The following is a 23540-nucleotide window of genomic DNA, read 5'->3' as shown; positions in this document are numbered from 1 at the left end:
TTTGGGGAGAAAAAGGAAAAAAAATAAAATCTTTAAAAAAAACCCCAAAAAACAAAGGCATCCTAGGCATATGATTGACGCATCCAAATATGATAAATGATCCTTACTATGAATCTCAGAAGATTAAGCCTATTCTCCTTATTCAAGCCAACTAGCTGGGTAGTCACTGTGATAAGCAAAATATGCCAGGAGCCTTAGTTTATATTAAAACAGGACTTATTGCAATGAGATTTCTCAGGACTGAATTCAATTTTGCAAGATTTCCCAATCTAAGATCAGCAAAACAAAATGGTCCTTACTGTATTTTCTTTTTGGGTGAGGCTATGATTATCTTGTGTGCCCGCTATGCTTCCATAACGGGACTGGCGACTGGCTAAAAGAATCTCCACTCTTTTGGAGAGAGAACTTCCAGTGATACTTTGAAGAGAAATTCCATCTTAGTCCCTGGATAGTTCCTGAGACTGTTAAGGGGATGGTGATTGGGCTGACGCTGAGAATTTAAACAGAATAGACTCTCTCAGAAGTTTCAAATCTGGCACACATCTTTTAAGAGAGAAAGGGAGCTGAAGAGAAAGTGTCAGTGGGTATAATATAGGGGAGAAGGTACAGGGGGTAAAAAAAAAAGAACTTGGTACATATTTGTGGATGAGCCAATTAACGCTATCTCCACATTAAGTTGGTTGAGATAACAGACTCAGAAGACTTCACAGAAGAGTGACTTTTTTTTTTTGAGGAAGATTAGCCCTGAGCTAACATCTGCTGCCAATCCTCCCCTTTTTTGCTGAGGAAGACTGGCCCTGAGCTAAGATCCGTGCCCATCGTCCTCTACTTTATATGTGGGACGCCTACCACAGCATGGCTTGCCAAGCAGTGCCATGTACGCACCCGGGATCCAAACTGGTGAACCCCGGGCCGCCAAAGCAGAATGTGTGAACTTAACCACTGCGCCACGGGGCTGGCCCCAGAATGATTTAAAAGAAGAAAAAGTAATCTGAATTTGGTATGATCCCTGAATCCAGATAAATCTGGAAATATCCATCCTGTGCTGGTCTACTATGAATAATTTCTAAAGTATCTTTTCCCTAATTTGCAAGGTTGGTCAATTATAAGCCAGACAAGTTAAATCTGTATGAGAAGAAATCCTCCTCTTATACTTGATTTATCCGTAGGACAAGTGCAATCAATATTTGGGCCCAAGTCATGGGCTTTCTGCATTGGCAATGTATCAATTATAGAAGCCAACATCATAATCTTAATTACTGTTAACTCTAATAAAAGAAATGATTTGAGCAAAGATTTGTCCAGAAGGAAATCTTCAAAAATGCATTTTCTTAATTACTCTTAAAGATGCATATACCTTCAACCCACCCACAAAACTTAGTAAACCCCAGAAAATGGGATAGCCAGGTAACAGTCAAAACTCAGCCTTTGCTATAAGCAATGATTAAATGGTACAAGCTTGCACCAACCTTCACTTTGGCAGTAGCTGTTAGGAGTACATAATCTGGCAACTCCATGGCATCGCGCTTCTGGTGTTGGGCCTCAGCACCGATCAGAAGGTTGAAATGAGTGGCCAAATGTCTTCGCAACAGGGTCTTACTTGGTGGGATGTTCAACAACTGAGCCATTGTTTCTACATTAAAACGAGGTTCTAGAACCTGTAAGAGAAATTAAGATTGCTTAAGGTACCATATATCATACATGTCTGCATTGTGCTTTATAATTTGCAAAGCTCTTTCATTTAGTTATCTCCGATGACCCTCTCAAGAGCCCAGTGAGACAGACAGAGCATGGACTTTGATCTTCAATTTACATATCTTTTCTTTATTTTGGCTCAGCTGGTCAGAAATAGAGCTGGCCCTGACATCCAGGATTACAAAGTTGGGGCTACGACCTCTCTGAAGTGGTACCCTTGGGATGCCTTTGGATGCCAACTCCTTATGCAACATCAGCGTGCAGAAACATAATCTGCATCTTGGCAGGGGTTTTCAAACATGATCATATGAGAGCCAGTGGCCAAATGTTATCCAACATAAAAGAGGACAACAAAAGGGAAATGGATTTAAATCCAATCTAGAGTTATGTGATATAAATAAAAAATAGAGAAAAAAATACTCTGAAAGTAAAGATTCACTAGAAATAATGCAGGAGGGTTCAATTAGATGACTTTTGGATTATGAAAAACAAACTGATAATATCCTACTCATTAGACTAATGGAAATAATATGAAGTTAATTTTTAATTAAAACAGAGTTTTACCATGAGCCCACCATGAACACCACTGCCTCTGAGATTGGGGGCATATTCTGCCAGGTCCACGGAGCGCAGCCACTCCATCACTCGATGATTGGTCCACTGCTGAACCTCTGATGGGGTGATGCTATTCTGTGGGAACAAACAACCAGCAAGAGCTTGAGTCATTGACTATGGGATTCCAACTACTAAATCTGCATGTTCTGTCTAAAAAGTCTGCCCCAAGGAGCAGAGTTACTCAATATCCCACTAATGTTTAGAGGAAAGGTAAAAAGGTGTTTGCTAATTTGAATTCTCTGTTAAGGAATCTATATCACAGAGTTTCAAGCTTTTCTACATGCTAATAAAGCAGTGCTTGAGGAAAGGAAGTCTTCAAAGCGATATTTAACTCTGTGGCTTAAGGAGGCAGGAAAAGAAAATACACTCAAGAAAAGGAGGAAGGGTAATTAAAAAATAATCCAAGCTTCAGTTACACAGGTAGAACCATCATGGAGGGAAAGGAAGGAATACAGGAAAACACAGTCTAAGAAATGAGGCTGGATTTGAGGCTGTGAGGGTACCAGAAGTTTTCTCTGCAGGCTCCAAGAAGAAATGGGTCTTAGTTTCCACACACGGACAGTCACATGCATGGAAAGTGCATGCTGTGTAAACCTCAACCTCAGATGCTACCTCATCAGACGGCCGCCTCCGTAGACAGTTTGGTTCAAAGTTATTGATCCTCAGGACCTGGATGGCCCTTTTGATGCTAAGATGATGGAGCACACTCACAACCTTCAAAGACAGTAAGTCATCCTGCAAAAAAGAACAAAAGAGGAGCTCAATGAGCTGGCCTAGCAGGAGGACCTTCTCAGGGAAATCTCAGAAAACAAGTAAATGTAGAAGAGCCCCAGTACTAATAGGCCCCGAGGGCTTGTAAGTGTTTTCAAAGCTTTTATTTAGTCCTAGAACCCTTTTTCCTATTCCAGTCAAAAACCTCTCCAGGACCCCAATATATAATAAAATCAAAATTCATGTTGTTCCAACTGAAGCCGACTTCTACCTGTTTCTCTCTCTTCCAGACATTCTGAGACAGGATGGTGCCACCCCACAAAAAATGCAGTCTAAAAAGCACTCGCTGGGGCACTACAAAAAGAGATCCATTTTGATTTGATTTGATCAAGGAACAAGCTAAGAGCAAGCGATGTTCACTGACGATTGAGGCTTGGTTTTCTGAGCTGAGGCATATCACAATTTTGGGGAAAACCAGTTAAACTATCCCTCCAGCCTCAAGAAACCTCTAGTTCTGGATTATTATGCCTTCTCTAGCAGACGTTGTGAACAATTTTGGAAAAACTCTGCCAATCAATGCAGAGGTTTTGGTGAGAGTTAAGGAGAGAAGAGAAACGAAGAAGTTAGAAGTTGCAACACATATCATCAGTCAGTTCCTTCAAGGAGTAACTTTTAACCAGTCTCTGGTTATTGGGAACATTTCAAACATACAAAACACACCAAAATAAATTATTTTAGAAGAAGGTGACTTCAGAGGCAGTGTCAAGATAAGCACCAGTCCACTTCACGACACACCCAGATGATAAACAAGGAAAACGTCCATTTTAGGCACACCTTACTGATAACAAATTTCTTGCAGGGTGAAAAAATTTAATCTATTATAGCAATATTTTTTAAATAAAAATATTAGACAATCCATTTAAATCCTTAAGGCTACTAACTGAACAAAAATTATTGCCTGAATTTTTTCTGGATTAATTTCTTAAAGGTAGTTCTTTATAAGTTAGAAAGAGCACAACATATTTTAATCTAAGATTGAGACATCCATTCAAAACATTTCCATGTGGGCTATTTTCAACTAACTAAAGTCTATCAAATTAAGAAAAACCTAAATGCATAAGGTTTACAATGTAAATAAAATGTTAATTATTTTAGCTTAAGGAATTTTAAAAGTAGGGGGCGTTTTCTTTTAAACCAAAACAGATTATTTTGGGGGGATTAAAAAAAATCTTTTATTTTTAAAGTAATTTTAGATTCACAGAAGAGTTGCCAAAGATAGCACGGACAATTCGCTAAAACCCTTCACCCAGCTTTCCCTAATGTTAACACTGTATATACATGATATAGTCATCGAAACTAAGAAGTTAACATAGACAATAATAAAATTAACTGAACTACAGACTTTATTCAGATTTCACCAGTTTTCCTCCTAGGTCTTTTTTCTGTTCCAGGATCCAATCTAGGATACCACATTAAAGGACACGTTTTGTGATTTAGGATTTCTAGGGTCAAATATTTTATTTTTTTAATTTTTATTTATTTATTTTTGCTGAGGAAGATTGGCCCTGAGCTAACATCCACTGTCAATCTTCCTCTTTTTGTATGTGAGCCACCAACGTAGCATGGTCACTGACAGATGAGTGGTGTAGGTCTGCATCCGGGAACTGAACCTGGGCCACCGAAGCAGAGCACGCTGAACTTAACCACTAGGTCACTGGGGCTGGCCCTCAAATTTTTTAAAATAATTTATTCTTTTATAGCCGTGAAAGTTATAGGTATGCTTTTTTGTGATTTTAAGCCTGAATTTGCTCTCATTTCCAGAGGAACATACTTATACCTACACAAGCCAGCAAATATTTACTGAATTTGTTCCAGGAAGACTAGTAAGCTATTATGAGCAGGGATCTGCAAACAGCCTAGGATCAAATGCTCTATGACTTTCTACTACCTTCTAACTATAGAAACTCGGTTGAGTTACCCAATTTCTCGATTCCTTTGTGTCCTCATCTAAAAACTGGGGATAATAAGAGTGCTAACTCCAGGATTGCTGGGACTTGAGTACGAATATGAGTAAAGTGCTTGAAAGAGTGCCCGACACACAGCAAATGTGCAACACACCACATGTTGGTATACCACATGCAGGTTTACACGATGTGCCCACCAAGGGACAGACTTTGGTTCCACAATAGAGAAGAAAACAAATCCCATGAGATCAACTCCAGATTTCTTTGATATTGAAAAATTCCTATGTAAGTTAGTTGTTTGAAACTTTCGACTTATTTAAAGAAGATACTTGGGGTAGTTGGATCCACAGCCTAGCTCACAAAAGGCCATTTAAATACAAGTATCTTCGGTTGACCACTAAGAGTACTATGGAATCTAGAACACGTTCTCCTAGAATCCAAGGAAAAGTCCTTCTACCCATTGGCTGGAAGGCTAGAAACATGCAACAATAATGAAGGAACCAGAACGAAAGTCCACCTTTCCCTACTTCTTCTGTACTCCAGTGACTCCTGCCCTAGCAGAACCAGGCTGAAGTGAGAAGGATGAAAAGCTTTCAGGCAACAGTTCTCAAAAGAAGGGAAGGGAGAAGACGAGTCCCTATGGATGTCAGGTCTCAGAAGGATAGCCTCTTCTGAGTGGCCACTGCACACAGGAATATGTAGCTGAGAAACTGCCAGGGCTTCAAAACTCTACTTTCTCTCTATTTTTCAAACGTCTTTATGATATATAATTCAATTACCATAAAATTCACCCATTCAAAGTACACTTCAATGTCTACGCTGTTCAATATATAAAATCAACTTTCTGGATAGCTTAGTTTAAATAAGATTTCATGCAGCTTAAATCAGGGTTTCAAATTTCTCCAAGGCTACTGCAATCACCAAACCCTACAACTTCAACCTAGCAGGAAGGATTCCCAATCCACTGCTCAAGTTAAAGCAACACTTTCAAACTCTGGTGGAATCATTGTGAAAACACTGTATTTTGCTTACTCTATTTTTGGATTAAAAAAAAATTTTTCACTCCTCCAAATCCCAGGAATGAATCACTTACAACAGTCATGTAATGGAGCATTCGACCATCTACCCGTCCTTCATCAAACTGGGTCTTGTACTGGGGCAGACCAATATCATCCAACCATCCTAAAGGAGAGAAATTAGTGTTGTTACCAAGCCACAAAACACTGTTCTTGTGATTAAAAAGAAAACGCATCTCTCTCCCTCTCTTCATTCATTCATTCATTCATGAATTTAAAACCTCTTACTAGTGACCCAGTTGAAATCCAGCTTTCCATGATTGGTTTCTTCTTCTGATCCCAGGGCTTGCAGTGCCAGCTGGAGTTTCTTTCGATGAAGCAAATGCTTGATTCCAAGTTCCTGAAATAATAAACGGAAATATCGGCTTTACAATTGTCCATATGGGCTGCATGCCACTGGCAAAGGATGCAAATTCCTCCAAAATGAAGCTAGCATTAAAGACCCAATAACTACATTAAATCAGAATACTAACTCAGCTAGTAAAATGTTGCTGAACAAAAGGCCCCAGAAAGCCAAGACCACAGCAGTTAATTTAGCGGTATGTTAGATATTCCCTATTAGGCTCATTCCTTTGCAAGATAGGAACTGTAGCACAATAATAGGAATCCTACTCTTATTTTGTATTAAATGTTAAATAATTAGGAAGATGGGCTAGCCCAGTGGCACAGTGGTTAAGTTTGCATGCTCTGCTTTGGTGGCCCAGGGTTCAGGGTTTGGATCCTAGGCACGTTCCCAGCACTGCTCATCAAGCCATGCTGTGGCGGCATCCCACATAAAATAGAGGAAGATTGGCACAGATGTTAGCTCAGTGACAATCTTCCTCAAGCAAAAAGAGGAGGAATGGCAGCAGATGTTAGCTCAGGGCCAATCTTCCTCACCAAAAAATAAATAAATAAATAATTAGGAAGAAATGTTAAATAACTGGACATAAAATGCAGAGCTCTGTTTTCTTTCCTTTTGCAAAGTCAAGCTGAATTGCATATATTACACTGAGCAGGTAAGCCATTGATAAAGCCACAAAATGACTGAGAAATATGAGCTGAAAGTTTACTATGACTATACAATTATTTTTCATTAAAATGCCCAGTGGCTTAAGTGTTCCATAAAGAATCATTAAGACCAAGTTCATCCTTTTACGTCCATGAGACAGAATATGCATGAAGCAGGAAACCCAAACTTTTTCAAGAGAACTTACTGGCTCCACCCACTCCTCTTTGTGCAGTGCAAAACAATCCTACATTCATATTCTCTTTCTCTCTCCCAGTCTCCATTGTGTAAACAAAATAGAGAAGCAGTCACCTTCTCTAGATCTTGCTGAGACGCCTGTAAAAGTGTTTGGCCAGATGCAATCCAGTGCTTGCCAGAATTCAGGTAGGACCCCAGGCCCTGTTCCACAAGCCAACTGCAAACCTGCTCCTTGGTCCACTTGGCAAATGGCATATCCAAGTCACTGCAGGAAAAGGAAGAGTTGCATGAAAAACAATTCAAAGCCAATCTGCAGCTTATCATCAGAGTTAAACAACTGTATACTCAATAAATACAGAAATTCCCTGGTGATACATATTTGACCACAAAAAGCTTAACTTTCAGTATGTATTTAGAGGAGGAAGTGGTACTCGAGTTGAAGGCTACCTTGTAAGACCATAGTCGTCATTTCAGACAACATCACAAAAGATTCAGTGTGATTTAACAAGAACATGTCCCACAGACCAAGACCGAATTGAACCAGGTCAAGTCACTGTACTAGTTTCAACCAAGGTTGTTTGAGGATTGAATTCCAAAACAGAAAATACTAGGTCAGATTGAAATAAATTCGAGTCTAACTTGAATTAACTTTAGCTAAATTATGGTTTCTCTCCAGATGGTAATCAATGAGAAGAGGGTGATACACCATCATTGAGTACGGAAAAGTGTAATCAAAGCAAATTTCTGTTGTATTTTACTTTGACACACAAATAGTGTTCCTAATTGAAAAAGAAAATGTGAGATAAAGGTTTTTTTTTTCAGATAGCACAAGGAGGTTCCCTATTGTATACAAAGAGAACATATGGCAAATGGGACTATTTGGTATTTGAAGAAGGCCAAAGTGAATTTCCTCCTTGATGAAACTTGTGCCCAGTCTTCCGCCTGGGTGGGAGGGACCATGGTTAAAAGATTGCTAGCCCATTATCACTTTGGAAAGATTTAGTATTAATGATTTGTGCTCTATGTTTGCCAACTCCACCCCTTTATTCTCAGTAAGTCAGTGCAGTAATTCCAAACCAGCCCTAAACTTTCCTACATAAGAGTATAGGAAAAGTTCTAGGAGTCTTACTAGAGAAAACATTACCTAGTCTTAATAAATGTAAGAATTCTGATAGAATGTAAGTGCTTTCACAGACTCCATTAATTGCTGATGTTTATTGAAGAGTTATTATTTGCCAGACACTTAATACATATTAACTCGTTTAATCTTCACAACCACCTTTTGGGGTAGGTATTTATTATTACTATGAGAAAAGAGGCACAGAGCCTGGAAGTAGTTGCTCAAGGTCACCCAGCTTGTAGGAAGTGATAAGGCCAGAAATCAGATGCAAGTGGTCTGACTCGAGAATCTACTCTTAACTACTATGTTATCTTATCTTTCCAGGGCTATGCTTATACTTATTTTCTATGTACAACTTAAGTCGAAGAGCCATTCTAGTACAGATGTTGCTGACACTTTAGCTCTGGCACCTCCCTAGCTCACAGAGCCCTCACCTTCTGTAGAGTTGTTCACCAATCACTGCCAAAGTGCACTACTCTAAAGATGATGGTCCCTTCCACTAGGCATGGCACTAAGCAATGGCTTCGATTTGTGTAATCCAGGGAGAATACTAACATTGCAGGTGCTCACAAGGCCTTGACACGTGGGGAGAGATGAAAAAATCCATTAGTTTGGCTGTTTTTACCTGTTAGTTTGTCCCAAATCTCGAGACCAACCCAATCGGGGCCCTGCTGTTGCCCTTGTCCCTCCTCTTTTGAATTCAGGCTCAGACATGTCATCTGGGTTGAATGTAGTTGACTGACTTCTCCTAAGTCTGAACAGAAGACATAATACACATTGCACTGAATTAGAACTGAGGATGCCTTAGAGTTTAAAAGTTAATCAGAACATTTTTAACTGGTGCATACATTTGAGCTACTCTTCTTTCTAAGTCACTAGAATAGACATTTGGATTTAAACTTTAACTGAGATCTAATAAGTTAATGAATCCCAAATCACAATCTTCCTTCCATAAAAGGAACACACACGCCTTACAATTTTGTACCCATTTTTGGCCAATTTCCCATTTATTCCCAGATTTGAGCAACACTTAAGACAAAGCCCACTCCACCTGTTCTCGGTCACTTACTTTCCAAAGAGTTTCATGATGCCTCTGGATTTCTTTTTGGAATCTGGTGATGGTGGAGACATCTGGAAGGGACTGCTCCCCTGTGCATCTTTTGGCCGAGAAGGCACACCAGTTAGATCTAGGTGCTCAGCTGTCTCCTTTTCTGTTTCAGCTATCCCAAGAACAGAATACAAACTTGATGCATTTTAAAATATGGAAAGAACACGACTAGATGTTAACCTTCTTGGCCTTAGCAACTGTTTAGAATCCTTCTTCTGTAGGTCTTATAAATCAGTGATTTACAAAGAGCACCCAGCAAATGTTAAAAATGGAACACAAAAGTATGTTCTACTCTGTAATCTCTTGTGTACAAAGTTAACTAATTTACAAATTATAACCCCTCTGAGATTCAAAGGCGTGACAGGATTGCCATATTCTTTCCTTGAGTGATTTGAGTTCATAATGAAATTATTCTCAACCTTGCTATAGCAATTATTACTGCTGGCTATCTCCTACATCCTTCAAAATCATCATCTCCTTCAGCTTCTTGTCATGACGCTCTCCTGGATCTGTCATCTGATAGTTCCTTCTTTGCTGTAGCACCCCTGTTTTTTCTTCCTCCTCCACTCCACTCCAAGATTCTGTTCTAAGTTCCTTCTGCAGGATCTCTTGACAAGCTCACCCACTCTATGCTCAGCACCAAATGATGGTGTCATTCATTCACAAACATTTGGCATCAAAATCTCTGGGCCTATAGGGTTTCGCCAGTTTGAATCCTGGGCACGGACATGGCACCACTCATCAGGCCACACTGAGGCAGCATCCCACATGCCACAACTAGAAGGACCCACAACTAAAAATACACAACTACCTACTGGGGGGCTTTGGGAGAAAAAGGAAAATAAAATCTTAAAAAAAAAAAAATCTCTGGGCCTAATCTCTCTCCCCAGCTTCAGTGTCTCAACGCTGGATATATTCCCAATTCGGTATGCCAAGGACATCCTGGATTCAACAAATCCATCCGATATTCCTGGACATCTTCTCTTAAATTTTCTTATTTAATATTTCATTAATACTAACTAACACTCTACCTGTTACTCCAGTCCAAACTCTTCAACATTTTCTTTTCATTCCTTCCTCTACTTCGGCATTTACATCAAATCACTTACCAAGTTCTGGCAGTTTTTTATTCAAGAAATCTATTCCTGTGCATAACCTGCTATGTCCTAGGCACTGAGAGGAGACTAAACTGGATATGCATAAATTTTTCTTTTGCTGCCTGTTGATTTTGCCGTAAAAGAACAACATCCAAATTTGCTACTCCCAGATCTCCCAGCATTAACTATCTCAGTTCTTTTAGCTGTTCCTTAATGGATGGTCCCACACAAGCAAAGACAAGGGCTACTGTTTCCACAATGTGAGATGGTACACTTTTATAGAAGGAAAGTAAAATCTGCACAAAAATCACAGGAATGGTGTTTCAGCCAGATATAAAAGTTGCAGAGGCTGACTTTTCTATGAAGCGGAGCTGTGATTATAGGTTATAATAAGCAGCATTTGCCTCTTAGCATTGACAGTACATTTCCTCTAAGAAAGATGCAAAAACATTTGAAACTAGCTGTCTGAATAGATCAGTGTATATTATTCATCCAGTGTTCATTCTGGACATTTAAGGCTACAAAGAGAGAGAAGCCACCTTTGCTGATCCCCATGAATAGACAAATACGTGGCTATCTATCCAAGGTAACAGAACCTACTGGAAAATCCAAAGGAACCTTTCCATTCAAACCCTGTGGCCATGATGGGTACAGGTGTCCCCGAAAATGTTGCCTAGCCTACCCTCATTTTAAAAGCATCATATTTTGATTTTGAGGATTTTTTTTTTTCCTACGGTACCCTTCCCTTTAGAGAGGAAAACTGAGTTTCCCCTCTCCTAAACTCACTTCAGGGCCGACTCCTCAAATAACACACACAGTCACTTTTGTCACCACTAAATATTACCTCCACCTTCAAAGCAATAAAACGTCAGAAGAATGTTTCCCTGAGAGAAGTAAGTGTAAAATGATCACTTTCAACGTCTTCCACAGACCTCTCTACTTGGCTAAGAACTTCTTTTTGGAGGCTGGGAAAAATGTAAACGTGGAGAAGGAATTGTAAGGACCTCAAAGTTAGTGTGAGATGATACGCACTTCGAGGGTGAAAGAGCTGGCATTTATAATGCCAGGACGTTGCTGCCCTGCCCTCTGAGAGATGCTGTGCACTTCTAGGTCCTCTGAGCTACTCGCAAGGTGTCATTAGCATTGGTTAAAACAGCGTTTAGGCTTGAAAGCAAAGGCTCTGCAGGTGGAAGGAACACTCTGAAGTAGAGAACTACATTTTCTGACTGCTGCCAGCTCGCTTTCTAGAGATCACAGATGCCAAGAGCAGGGATTAGCTCGGTTGGGAGCACAGCGCTGGCGAGGGCAGGCATGCAGGTGTACAATACCTAAGGTGGGTGCACTGGCACTTCGTTTACGATCTTCAGATATCCCAACAACGCACACAATCACACGCAGCCCAATGGAGAGAACACAGGGGAATGACAAAATGAAACACAGATCAAACTCCTACTCACGAAATACACACAGTGAGAGGGGAGGCAAGCACGGCACTGTGCTTCCGAGGTTACACACAGACTCCATTAGCAGTGTCAATATGGGGTTAATTTTGTCCTCTTTCAAAATAGATGGGAAGCTGTTTACAATGAAGTCAGAGAGAATCACAGTTTTAGGCCTTTCCTCTAGGTTTACCCCCCAGAACAGAGAGGAGGGTGAGAGTTACGCAGAGCTATCTTCACACCGCTGAATCAAACCCACAGAAGTATTTTTTACTAACTTTACCCTCCAGTTATTCACCTTCGTTTCTGAGAAAGAGAAATGTATAAACAGATGAATGAGGGAAAGGAAGAGATTGATCTTTTCCTCATCCTGAAAGAATTAAGACAAAGGCACTTGGGCCATAAATACCCAAGTTTGGTGCACTTGCTGTCCTCTTGTTACTTTTTATTTTAAAAAAGCCACGACCGAAGGAAGATCTGGCTTTTCGAGTGCCAAAGGGGTTGTCATCCATGGAGGCATCATGTCCTGGGGCTTTGGGAGGGAGGCTCCCAAATGGGCTGCTTTCTCCTGGAGCTTTTTCCTGAGAGAGAAGTAATAATAAATGTAACATAACACCAATGCATATAATTATTAGGACACGCTGCGTTTAATACTAAATATGTTACATAGGTGATTTTATTTAAAAGAATGACTGAATTAACAAATTGATTTTGAATATCAAATTCCACATTAGAAGTTAAAAAGGTCAATTCTGAAAGCTACTTAAGAAATAACAACAGAAGCAACAACAGAAATATGGTCATCACTAACCCATAATCCATGTGATTAGAACTTGAAATACTAGGATAGATAGAGAAATTCTCAAATTTTATTTGCCTCGTTCCCCTAAAGACATGGAGATATGACATAACTACAACAGCAGATTTCTTACTTTTCTAACACTTATGACATAGGTTTGGCTATAATATAGTTCACAGTCTTTATGACTCCATCAATAGATCCCCAATAGAATATAATTATTCTAAAAAGTAGGCATTAGTCCCAAGCTCCACATCAGCAATATAAGGAGATTCTACTCATTCTTCTCCAAGAATTAATAATAAAATGAAGTCACAATCAGCAACCATTTAAAACATTTGTTTTTAAATGGGATTCTGGGATATATTCATATCTCGCCTGTGAGTTACCAAACATAGATCACCCATTTTTCAAAGACTAGGATACATTCAGATATACTTAACATTAAAACTAAACTTGATATAATTAAAATTTTCTTGGTTGACTCAGAAGCCACTTCAGGTGTCTACGATATTTCAAGGTCTTTACTTCAATTGTGATTAAATTATGCTTTTAAATACTGCTTATTTTTGAGCTCTCCGGTTATTTGAATTGGCAATTATAGTCACATGGTTGGTTATTTTTTTTAGTAATTGTATGAGGAGGCTTTTGTTTGCATGTTCTCATTTCTCTAACATCTCTTGCCCTCTGCTTCTTTTTTTGCAGACGTGGAGGAGGGCAAAGGGTTATTTGACTCTATATAATCTACTCATAGTAACTAAAAAGTTAGAGATGCCACGATTCAGTGGTACTATTATCTACATCTCAATGCTTACGTCAAAATCATTTAACCATCTATTAAATTGGCAGGATAAAAAGAACAGAGGGTGACTAATTACGGCTGTGTCCACCGTCTGTGCTTTGTCAGTTATACCTACATTATGACTCGAGGCACTGGGAACCAAGAGCCAAGAGACTGCGTCTGGAAGGAGCCCGTCTACCCGACTGTAACCTTTACAAGGTTAATGTTAACGATCAAAAATCAGAGGAAAGAAGAACCAGAGCCCCTGCTGATGATGTCTTTAAAAATACCAAAGGTTTGCTGTAGACAGACAGTGGTTACATAAAATAAACTGCTGGTGATCTAAGAAGGGCTTTTTGTGGTGTCTAAGGAAGCTGAGTTATGATCGTTATGGTCATCAAACACATTACTGAGAGTTTGGGGTTTTGTTTCTGTTTTTACAATAACTTATTGAGGTGAAATTCATATAACATAAAAATAACTATTTTAAGTGAACAATTCAGTGGCATTTAATACACTCACAATGTTGTGCAACCACCACCGCTATCTAGTTCCGAAACATTTCCATCATTCTAAAGTAAAATCCTGTACCCATTAAGCTGCTTCTCCCCATTTCAATATCCCTCATCCCTGGCAACCACCAATCTGTGTTCTGTCTTTATGGATTTATCTATTCTGCATATTTCACATAAATGGAATCATACAACATGTGATCTTTTATGTCTGCCTCCATTCATTTAGGATGTTTTGGAGGTTCTGAGTGTTTTGGTTTATTGGAGACATTTAACATTAATCTTACATATTAGATGTCTAATGCATATATCAGAAGTCTCAGACATTTTTACATTGTAATCTAGACATAAAAATTACCTCTGAAGGCTTCTGAATAGGCTCCTTTTCCTGTTCAAAACAACGACAAAATTTAAGGTTGTTATAGGAATGCTTTATGTATTCAGAATTTGTCACATATAATTCCACAAATTAAAATAAATTTATATCAATTTCTAAGCTACAAAATCTCAGTTTCATTTATTTCTATAATGTTTTACTAAAGTCTCCATTTTTGGTTTTATGTGCTACTTTCAATCCTTCATACTCATACGTCTTAATATTTACCATTAACTGTGGTATCCAATAATTTTCCTTTAGAGAAACCACAAGTTCTTAAGAATTTTATTTGCAAAATGGGAAAAGATGAAGGTCCCTAAATATTTTCTTCTCAGGGTAAAAGACAGAAAGAACACAGAACCAACCCCATCTGATGACTCTTTCTTCAGGTTGCCCAGGCTGCTAGACTTTTGAAGACTTGAAGTCCTGAAAACAACAACAATAATAATAATTAGGATTAATAATAAATGGAACGGTGTCACTGCTTCAAGTAAAATACCTTAGGAAAAAAACTAAAATTGTGTGTGCGTTGAATTCTGGTAATAAAAGAAAATCTGGATTCAGGCAGTCACTTATGTGCTTAACTAAATTATAACATTTAGTTCTTTTAAAAGCAGGGGTGGTTAACTGTCCTGCCAATAACTCTAAATGTCCTGCACATGTGAAAACAGCTGGAAAAACACTTAGGACTATCCTTGTGATGTTAATATCTGGAAATAAACCAGCGTTTTCAATGGAGTAGTGGTGCATGCTTTGCCTGTATACAGTTACACCAGGAACTTTTAATTTTTTTATTTTTATTTATTTTTTTTGGTGAGGAAGATTGGCCTTGAGCTAACATCTGTTGCCAATCTTCCTCTTTTTTTGGTTGAGGAAGGTTGTTGCTGAGCTAACATCTGTGCCAGTCTCCCTGTATTTTGTATGTGGGATGCCGCCACAGCATGGCTTGATGAGTAGTCTGTAGGTCTGCACCCGGGATCTGAACCTGTGAACCCCGGGCTGCCAAAGCAGAGTGCGTGAACTTAACCCCTACACCACCAGGCCAGCTCCTACACCAGGAACTTCTTAAATACTCATGTACTATTTATAGGTAATCCGTCTAATTAAAATAAAGGATGAAAGTTTTACTTTTCAATTCACAAAGGAATCAATTTTCTGAGTCTGGCAAAGCATTTCATTTTATAGTGCTAATCAAAGTATAATAGAGGAATTCCCATTGCTGCCTATAATAATTCAACTGCCATCCTTGTGAAGCCAAAGCGGCAATGTAAACATCTAGAGAGTTTTCTCCTTTACGTAATTAGCAATCAATTATATACAGCTGGTGTCACTGAAAAATCGAAGGCAGGAATATGCGACCAGTTTTAAAAGAGAAAGAAAAAAGTAACATGTTTGCTCTAAGAAACAGAATAACATAATATACAAATAAAGCCTTTAAATACTTTAAAATACATTTCTCATGTATTTATGTGTAAATAAGTTGCTGGAAATGTTGACTACCAAATAAAGCAAAAGATGATGGAGAGAAAAGAAAAGGTTTCATCTTTAAGTACTGCTATAAAATAGGTTTTCCTAATTTAATCCAGACTTTAACTTGGATAAACACAGATATTAGGTCAGCTTATTAAACTGAAAGTGAAAAACCCTCTGCAGCCTTTCCAGCCATGGCCTCATTCTCTGTGATTCTTTTCTGCTAGATTTATATTCAAAATATAAGTCAGTACAAAAATGAGATTAAAAGCACTGAACTCCAAATCAAAACAGATCAGGAGGGCTAAACATCTGCAGAAACTTGGCATGAGATAATGGTAAATGAGCAAGTATTTATTTGTTAATTCACAACTCCCCCACCCCCACCCCCACCCAATCATTACACCTGCATTAATTTATTCAGGCCTCAGAGTCCTTCACTTTTAATATTGGTTACTGTTAGTGTAACAGAAGCTTCCTCTCTCCCAAGGATCAATCACATTTTTCACACTCAATAAAATGTAACTTACGAAAGACTATCGCACAGTTGGGATTCACCAGCAGCACCAAGGATTATTTTTCCATCACTAAAATATAAAAAGAAGTATTTATGAGCTTCATGTGGAAAAGACCATATATATTCTAAGTGAACAGAATTGCAAAGAACAAAAAATCGTGCCAGCGAAGCTATTTCTCTCTTTTTTGAATGTTCTACTGTATTTCAGTTGGTCTAATTGTAAGATTAGGCAATTCATTTGGGAATATGTTCCCCCAAATTCTATTTGCCTATGGAGAAATTATTGTTTCCTTGTCCTGTCTCCTTCACGGCCATCTTCCAAACAGCCTCAGGCACATGACTGTCGCTATTCTGCTTGCCATTCTTTGATGGCCACCTATGACCTAGGATAGAAAATCCAAGTTCCCTAAAATCCTTCTCTAACCTGACCATCACACTGCCCAGCCTCATCTCCAATTACTTCCTGCTTCACACCTTTTATTGCAATAAAACAGAACTGATTATGGGTTCCCCGGCACATGTCTTGCTGTTTCTTGCTTCTCTGGGTGAAAAATTGTATCTGTAAATAAAGCAATGCACTCTTGCTTTTGGTTGATCTACTTTGCTGAACATTTATATTACGATGTTAGGTACTACATGACATACTTCTCTTCAAATGAAGTCTCTGGCTTAGGAGGCAATTTGGCTTTTTCAGAAGTTTCCAAGCCTTTAGATGCTGGCAACAAGGAAGGGATTGAAACTTGCAAGACGCTGGTGTGGAACTGTAATATAATAATAAAAAGTCAAAAACCAATCCATCAAACAAAACTTAAGCCACAGAGTAGAAAAAATAAATAAGATAATTAAATGGTCTATCGATAAAATTTCATACGCTTGTGTTTAGAACTCCATTCTTATATTTATAAAATCGTTTCAGGATATAAACATCTAGAAGAGTTAATCAGAGAAAACATTCTAGAGGAAGGAAATTTTTGAACCTGCTTCTGAATAAGACACTGTATATTGTGAATAAGATAGAATAAATACCCTTAAATGAAACCATCAACAAAACAAAAAGACAACCTACCAATTTGGAGAAAATATTTGCAAATCATATATCCAACAGGGGATTAATTTCCAAAATATGTAAAGAACTCATCCAACTCAACAACAAAACAATGAACAACCTGATAAAAAAAATGGGAAAGGGATATGAACAGACGTTTTTCCAAAGAAGATATAGAGATGGCCAACAGGCACATGAAAAGATGTTCAACATCACTAATTATTAGGGAAATGCAAATCAAAACTACAATGAGATATCACCTCACACCCATCAGAATGGCTATAATTAACAAGACAAGAAATAACATATCTTGGAAAGGATATAGAGAAAAGAGAACCCTCACACACTGCTGGTGGGAATGCAAACTGGTGCAGCCACCATGGAAAATAGTATGGAGATTTCTTGAAAAATTAAAAATAGAAATACTATATGACCCAGCTATTCCACTACTGGGTATTTTTCCGAAGAACATGAAATCAATAATTCAAAAAGATTTATGCAACCCTAGGTTCATTGCAGCACTATTCACAATAGCCAAGATGTGGAAGCAACCCAACTGCCCATCGACTGATGATTGGATAAAGAAGATGTGGTGTATATATATACAATGGAATACTACTCAGCCATAAAAAAGACAAAATCATCCATTTGCGACAACATGGATAGACCTTGAGGGTATTATTATAAGTGAAATAAGCCAGACATAGAAAGAAAAATACCATATGATTTCTTTCATATGTGGTAGATAAATACATAGATAAGGAGTACCAATTAGCGGTTACCAGAGGGAAAGGGGGTGGAGGGAGGGCAAAAGGGGGAAAGGGGCACACGTGTATGGTGATAGATAAAAACTAGACTGGTGGTGGTGAACACAATGCCGACTACACAGAAGCTGAAATATAATGTACACCTGAAATATATACAATGTTATAAATCAATATGACACCAATAAAATAATTAAAAAAAAAAAAAAAAAACCTTGAATAAGTTTATAGTAAATCCTAAGAACTTTAAGCCCTGGTAGAAATCTTGGTTCTAACACACTTGCTTAAGTAACCTTAGGCAAGTCACTTAACTGGGCATCAGTTTTCTGCTCCATAAAATGAGAATGATAATGCCTACCTACCTTACAGGGTTGCAATGATTTAAGATGAGATTTGAGTAAACTGCTTTGTAAACAAAGCACTATTTTCACTTTAATTTCTACTACTAGTCTAATACAGAACATCGGTAAAGTCAATTATTATTCTATATGTGAACAAGACCAACTTCAATTAACAGAATTGATGAAAAGTGTAATTAAAACAAATTATAATGTACTTTGTGTCTACACTACTTAAAATACTTTGCTTAATAGTAACACTGCAACAACAACAACAACAAAAGCACGATACATTTTCCCAAACAAATGCCTTGTGTATCCTAACGATGAACTCTGCAAAAGAATTTTTACACTCTAGTTTTCAATAATTTCTGACAACCATAAGCAGTTAGATTATGGCTCACATCAAGAACTAATAAATGAAACACTTGAAAAAATACTCCAGTTAAAAAAAAATGAAGAAAATTCACCTCAGTGAACTCACTTTGGTGAGTCAACCAACCCGTGACAGCTCTTGACTTCTAGTAGTCAGCCTGTCAGGTAGGGTTACACCAGTGAACACGCTTCTAAACGCCAACCCATCAATAGCAGTCTCACCTTCATAACCCCACATAGTTGATGTCAACTCACCCTTGCCTCTGAAAATCCACCAATCCCTGAGCTCTAAGCATCCGGAAAACCCTACATGTGATCAGCTCGAAGAAAATGTCCCTGACCAACAAAACTCTCTTATTTAAATAAGCAATAAACTCAGCTTTGTGATTTTTGATTCAGTTATTGTCACCCTTCGACACTATAAAAGATTACAAAATGTGAAGTCATTTTATCATAAAATAGGAGGTTATTTCATTATCATTTTTTTCAGTTTGCATCTTTATGATCAATCCTGGGCAACTTATTTGGCCCTCATCCCTGTTTCCTGAAGTTCATGTATCTCCTTGGGTTCCTCATCACGGGAAAAAATAGCTCCACTAGCGACGGACCCATTTTCTTGATTCCCTTTCAACCTTGAAAACTTGAACTCCAACTTCAAATCGCCGCTCGGCTTTTCTTTAAAAATGTGACTGAACATCCTCAATCCTCAAATCATTCTTGTTTCAAACTAAAAATCTGTCATTAAACCACAAATTTACACAGCAAAGACTTTTTTTAAGGATATGAGATTATCTGGGTGTATCCTGCAAGTAAGAGCAGCCTCTATATATGCAGCACACTCATTGCCTGTCAAATGCTATTTTTCCCTTCAATATAAATACATACTGAACAATTGGGGGATTTTTCCCTCTAAAATATTTCTTATTCCTTACCTAATTCCTCGTTTGTTTTTTTCTTTCAATTTTATTGAGATATAATTGACAAACAGCATTATATAAGTTTAAGGTGTACAGCATAATGACTTGATGTATTTATTGCAAAATGATCGCCACAATAAGTTTAGTTAACATCTATCACCTTATATAGATACAAAAAAAAGAGAGAAAAAGAAAAAATGTTTTTTTCCTTGTGATGACAACTTTTAGTATCTATTCTCTTAGCAACTGTCAAATATACCATACAGCAGTGTTAACTATAGTCATCATGTATACTATAGCCCCAGTACTTAACTCATAAGTGGAAGTTTGTACTTTGTGACCACCATCATCCAATCCCCTAACCCACTAATTCCTTGTTGACAACATATTTTAGCTCTCTCTTACATTTAAGAGAGAAATGTTCATTGTTTTCTCCTTGAATTCTATTCAAATTTCATTTTCTCGTTATGTAATTATCAGCAACAGATGTAAAAAGTAAAGATGCCCTTTGGTTTCTTCCCACTACCTATAGTAAAAAGTTAGAGAAGAGACGACCAAAGAAAGAGCCGTTAAATATAAGGGAGCCAAGATTGGTGAGTTCAAAAATCAAACTGTTTTCCACTCCTAGTCTCTCTAGACAGCACATTACACAAAAATTAAGAAATGGTTTCAGGGCAAAGATCCAGCACAGGTGCTGTCAAGAAAACAGACTTAAGATGAAGCCATGGGTGTGGCTTTGTTAAGACCTGAGGAAGATTTAAGATGGTGCTGTCTCATGAACTCTTAAAAAGATGAAAAAGTCTAAAAATAAAGGGATATCCCACAGTAGGCTTACAGGGAACATAAGGTAGAAAAGGGTTTATTGTGAAGATATTTGTGGATATGATTTTATCTAATGGAGTGGATTATAAATTGACTCATAAGAAATTCCAGATGTTTAAAACATTAGACTGAAAGGGACAGAGCTAGTAGAAAATGAAAAGAAGGCTTTGGACCTGAATGGATACTTTTATAGAAAACTAATCTGCAAATACAGCCTCCTTCTTATGGAAAAGGAAGGATGACTCAGAAGGAAGAAGCACGAGCTGAGAGGACCAGGCACTACCTAATAAAGGAACTGGCATCTTGTGCTTGGTTGGATTTTGGAACTGCTATGGACTAGTGACACCTGTGTGCTTTGTGTTTTCCCTCTTTTTTAATGGGAGTGCCTATAAGCAGTTATGTTACACCTATTCCACCACTGTATGTCAGGTGTGTGGGAGACAGATAGCTTGTCCTTTAAGTTCCTGGTTCTTTAAATCTAATGGAATGGTACTCAAGAAGCTGTACCCAAGAAGACATACCTGAGGAGCTTCACCTATATCTGCATGATGACAAGATTCTGGGATGCTGATGCCTAAACAGCATGAGACTGAGGGGTCTTTGGAGAGGGGATGAGTGCATTTGACATGGGAGAGAGATGTAAATTACTGTAGCCAGAGAGTGGAGGGGCAGATTGTATTTTCCAAATATGATTGCACCAATATATCCCACCCGACGCATTCTTCTTACAATGTGGTATTGTCACTTCTCCATCAAGAGGTGGGGTCTGTATGTTTCATCTGCATGAATCTGGGTGGGCCTAAGACTATAGGAGAAGAGATGCTATGTGACTTCTGAGATATGTCACAGAAGGTAATATAAATTTGCCTAGTCCTTTTCTTGGGATGCTCATCCTTACGATCCAGCCACCATACTGTGGGGAAGCCAAGCAGTCACATGTAGTGGTTCCAGCCAGAGCCTCAGGTGAGGTCCCAGGCAACAGCCAGCCTCAACCACCAGACATATGAACAAGTAGCCTTCAGATGACTCGAGCCCAAGCCTTTGTGCCACTCCAGCTGCTGCCAAGTGAAGGAGAGACAAGACGTTCCTGCTAAGCCTTGCCCAAATGGCAGATTTGTCGGCAAGATAAATGTCATTCAAGCTACGAAGTTTTGGAGCAGTGTGCAACAGATGATGGAAGCAGACTTTGCTGCCAGTTTGATGTGAAAGTAAGATAAATGATTTTAAGACTGTTTATTTCCCTCCAGTTGCTTTTTCCAAGTCTAAAGAAATCAAAGGGAAATTTTATTCCATCATCATTCAGAGTCACCATCAGAAGGGACTAAAATCAACTTCTTTCTACAATCTAATTTTATCCCCACTTTATTCCCTTTTTTACTCTTTAATAAGTAGATTACAATCTCATATTTAAGATGACATCTATCTCCAAGGGATTCATATATTCTTCTTGAATTATAAGCAATTTTGACATTGCTCAAGGCATTTAATTATTAAAGAGAGGAGGAAAAAACACATTTCAAATAAAGACCTATAGGACCCAAAACCTGCCAGGACAAACCAAGTCAGTAATTGAACTGAGAAAAGAATCCATGTCTTTCATGTTATCAACAGCACTTTGCCTTTCAAGAACACAATCTCTTCAACATGAAGAAAATATTAAGAGTCAGTAAATACCTCTTCTGGAACACTTGTGTTAAACGGGTCATGACTGGGAGATCCCATTACTGGTATAGGTGATAGACTTTTCTCCAGATCACTAAAACTCTGCACGTCCAGCAAAGTGGAAATGGAACTGGAAGTGAGCAGATCTTCGTAGTCGCCATCTTGGCCTAGGAAAAGACAAAGCAAAAAGAGGTCAACAGCAACTTTTCATTTCTATTTCATTTTCGGAGGAAGATAAGAAGCCCAATTATATTGAAAGTAAAAATTTTTCTGATCCTCAAAAATCAAGGAGGCCACTTCTCCTGGCATCACTTGCAAAACAACATGTGACCTAGGAAACAACATCTTCAACTGGGAGCACCTGAGGCCCAGGGGCTCTTAGGCCACATGCGTATCCAGCAGTGGTATTAATTAATAGTGGTATTAATATGTACAATGATGGACTCACAGGATTGAAATTAAAAGTTAATTTAGTTCAACAACCCTCCTGTAATTTTGTTTCAAAATTTGGGCTTTTACAAATTTCAGTTCAGAAATAACCACAGCGAGGAATACTAGTGGTACAAGAAACCAATTCTGAATAGCGACAGTCACTATTTGAACAACTCAATTTTCGTCACTACTGTGCTCTTAAAAAACCATAGAAAGGAACAAAGGACAAGAAAAAAGATAGGAGATCTTTTGATTCCTTGAAAGGATCCCTTTGTGCCATTCATTTTAAAGCAGAAAGAACAGCCTGATGAAGAAAAGTAAGCATATATCCAGCAAAGCAGAACTTTTGAGAATTTTTTTACACTCTAGAAACGAAAAGAATTAAGTGCAGAACAACCCAGTGCCAGATATTCTTTTTTAAAAACAGAAAGAATGATGCTTACAACTCTAGTCTCTGAATCATATAAAATGGTAAATCATATACTTGCTTAAAGATACTAAACCAGACATAGCTTCTTAATTTAGGTTTTAACAGACTTTCATTCTAATTTTATTAGAATTTAGATGTTATTAGAATTGTATGAGGATTAACTAAATAAATATAAATCCTAGTGAGAAATCACTACTTATATAACTCCTCACTGGAACAAGACATCATTTTCAATGGTTATGAAAATCTATCCTGCTGTATATGGTTAAAAACCAGCTCTTTTAGCTAC

General features: G+C 38.1%; 1 protein-coding gene across 17 annotated transcripts in view; it reads right to left on the bottom strand.

Annotated features, from left to right (window-relative positions):
- The window catches only part of PPFIBP1 (PPFIA binding protein 1), a 160943-nt gene that overhangs the window by 3223 nt on the left and 134180 nt on the right, over positions 1-23540 (bottom strand). For 9 of the 17 annotated variants that reach the window (XM_070495204.1, XM_070495206.1, XM_070495208.1 and 6 more), the window contains 15 exons: positions 22402-22556; positions 17112-17227; positions 16480-16536; positions 14845-14905; positions 14462-14491; positions 12421-12592; positions 11901-11933; positions 9437-9587; positions 8993-9121; positions 7362-7512; positions 6290-6401; positions 6079-6167; positions 2923-3045; positions 2260-2385; positions 1470-1658 (listed from right to left, as the gene is read on the bottom strand). In XM_070495204.1, coding sequence (XP_070351305.1) covers positions 1470-1658; positions 2260-2385; positions 2923-3045; positions 6079-6167; positions 6290-6401; positions 7362-7512; positions 8993-9121; positions 9437-9587; positions 11901-11933; positions 12421-12592; positions 14462-14491; positions 14845-14905; positions 16480-16536; positions 17112-17227; positions 22402-22556 — 1694 coding nt within the window. The remainder of the gene's footprint in view (positions 1-1469; positions 1659-2259; positions 2386-2922; positions 3046-6078; positions 6168-6289; positions 6402-7361; positions 7513-8992; positions 9122-9436; positions 9588-11900; positions 11934-12420; positions 12593-14461; positions 14492-14844; positions 14906-16479; positions 16537-17111; positions 17228-22401; positions 22557-23540) is intronic. The other 8 variants (XM_070495207.1, XM_070495209.1, XM_070495211.1 and 5 more) reach the window with 1 other exon arrangement.

This window comes from Equus asinus, chromosome 22 (assembly GCF_041296235.1).
Source record: "Equus asinus isolate D_3611 breed Donkey chromosome 22, EquAss-T2T_v2, whole genome shotgun sequence".
In the NCBI taxonomy this organism is placed as follows: Eukaryota; Metazoa; Chordata; class Mammalia; order Perissodactyla; family Equidae; genus Equus; species Equus asinus.
The sequence above is the reverse complement of the archived record's forward strand: the minus strand, read 5'-3'. Positions and strand labels throughout refer to the sequence as shown.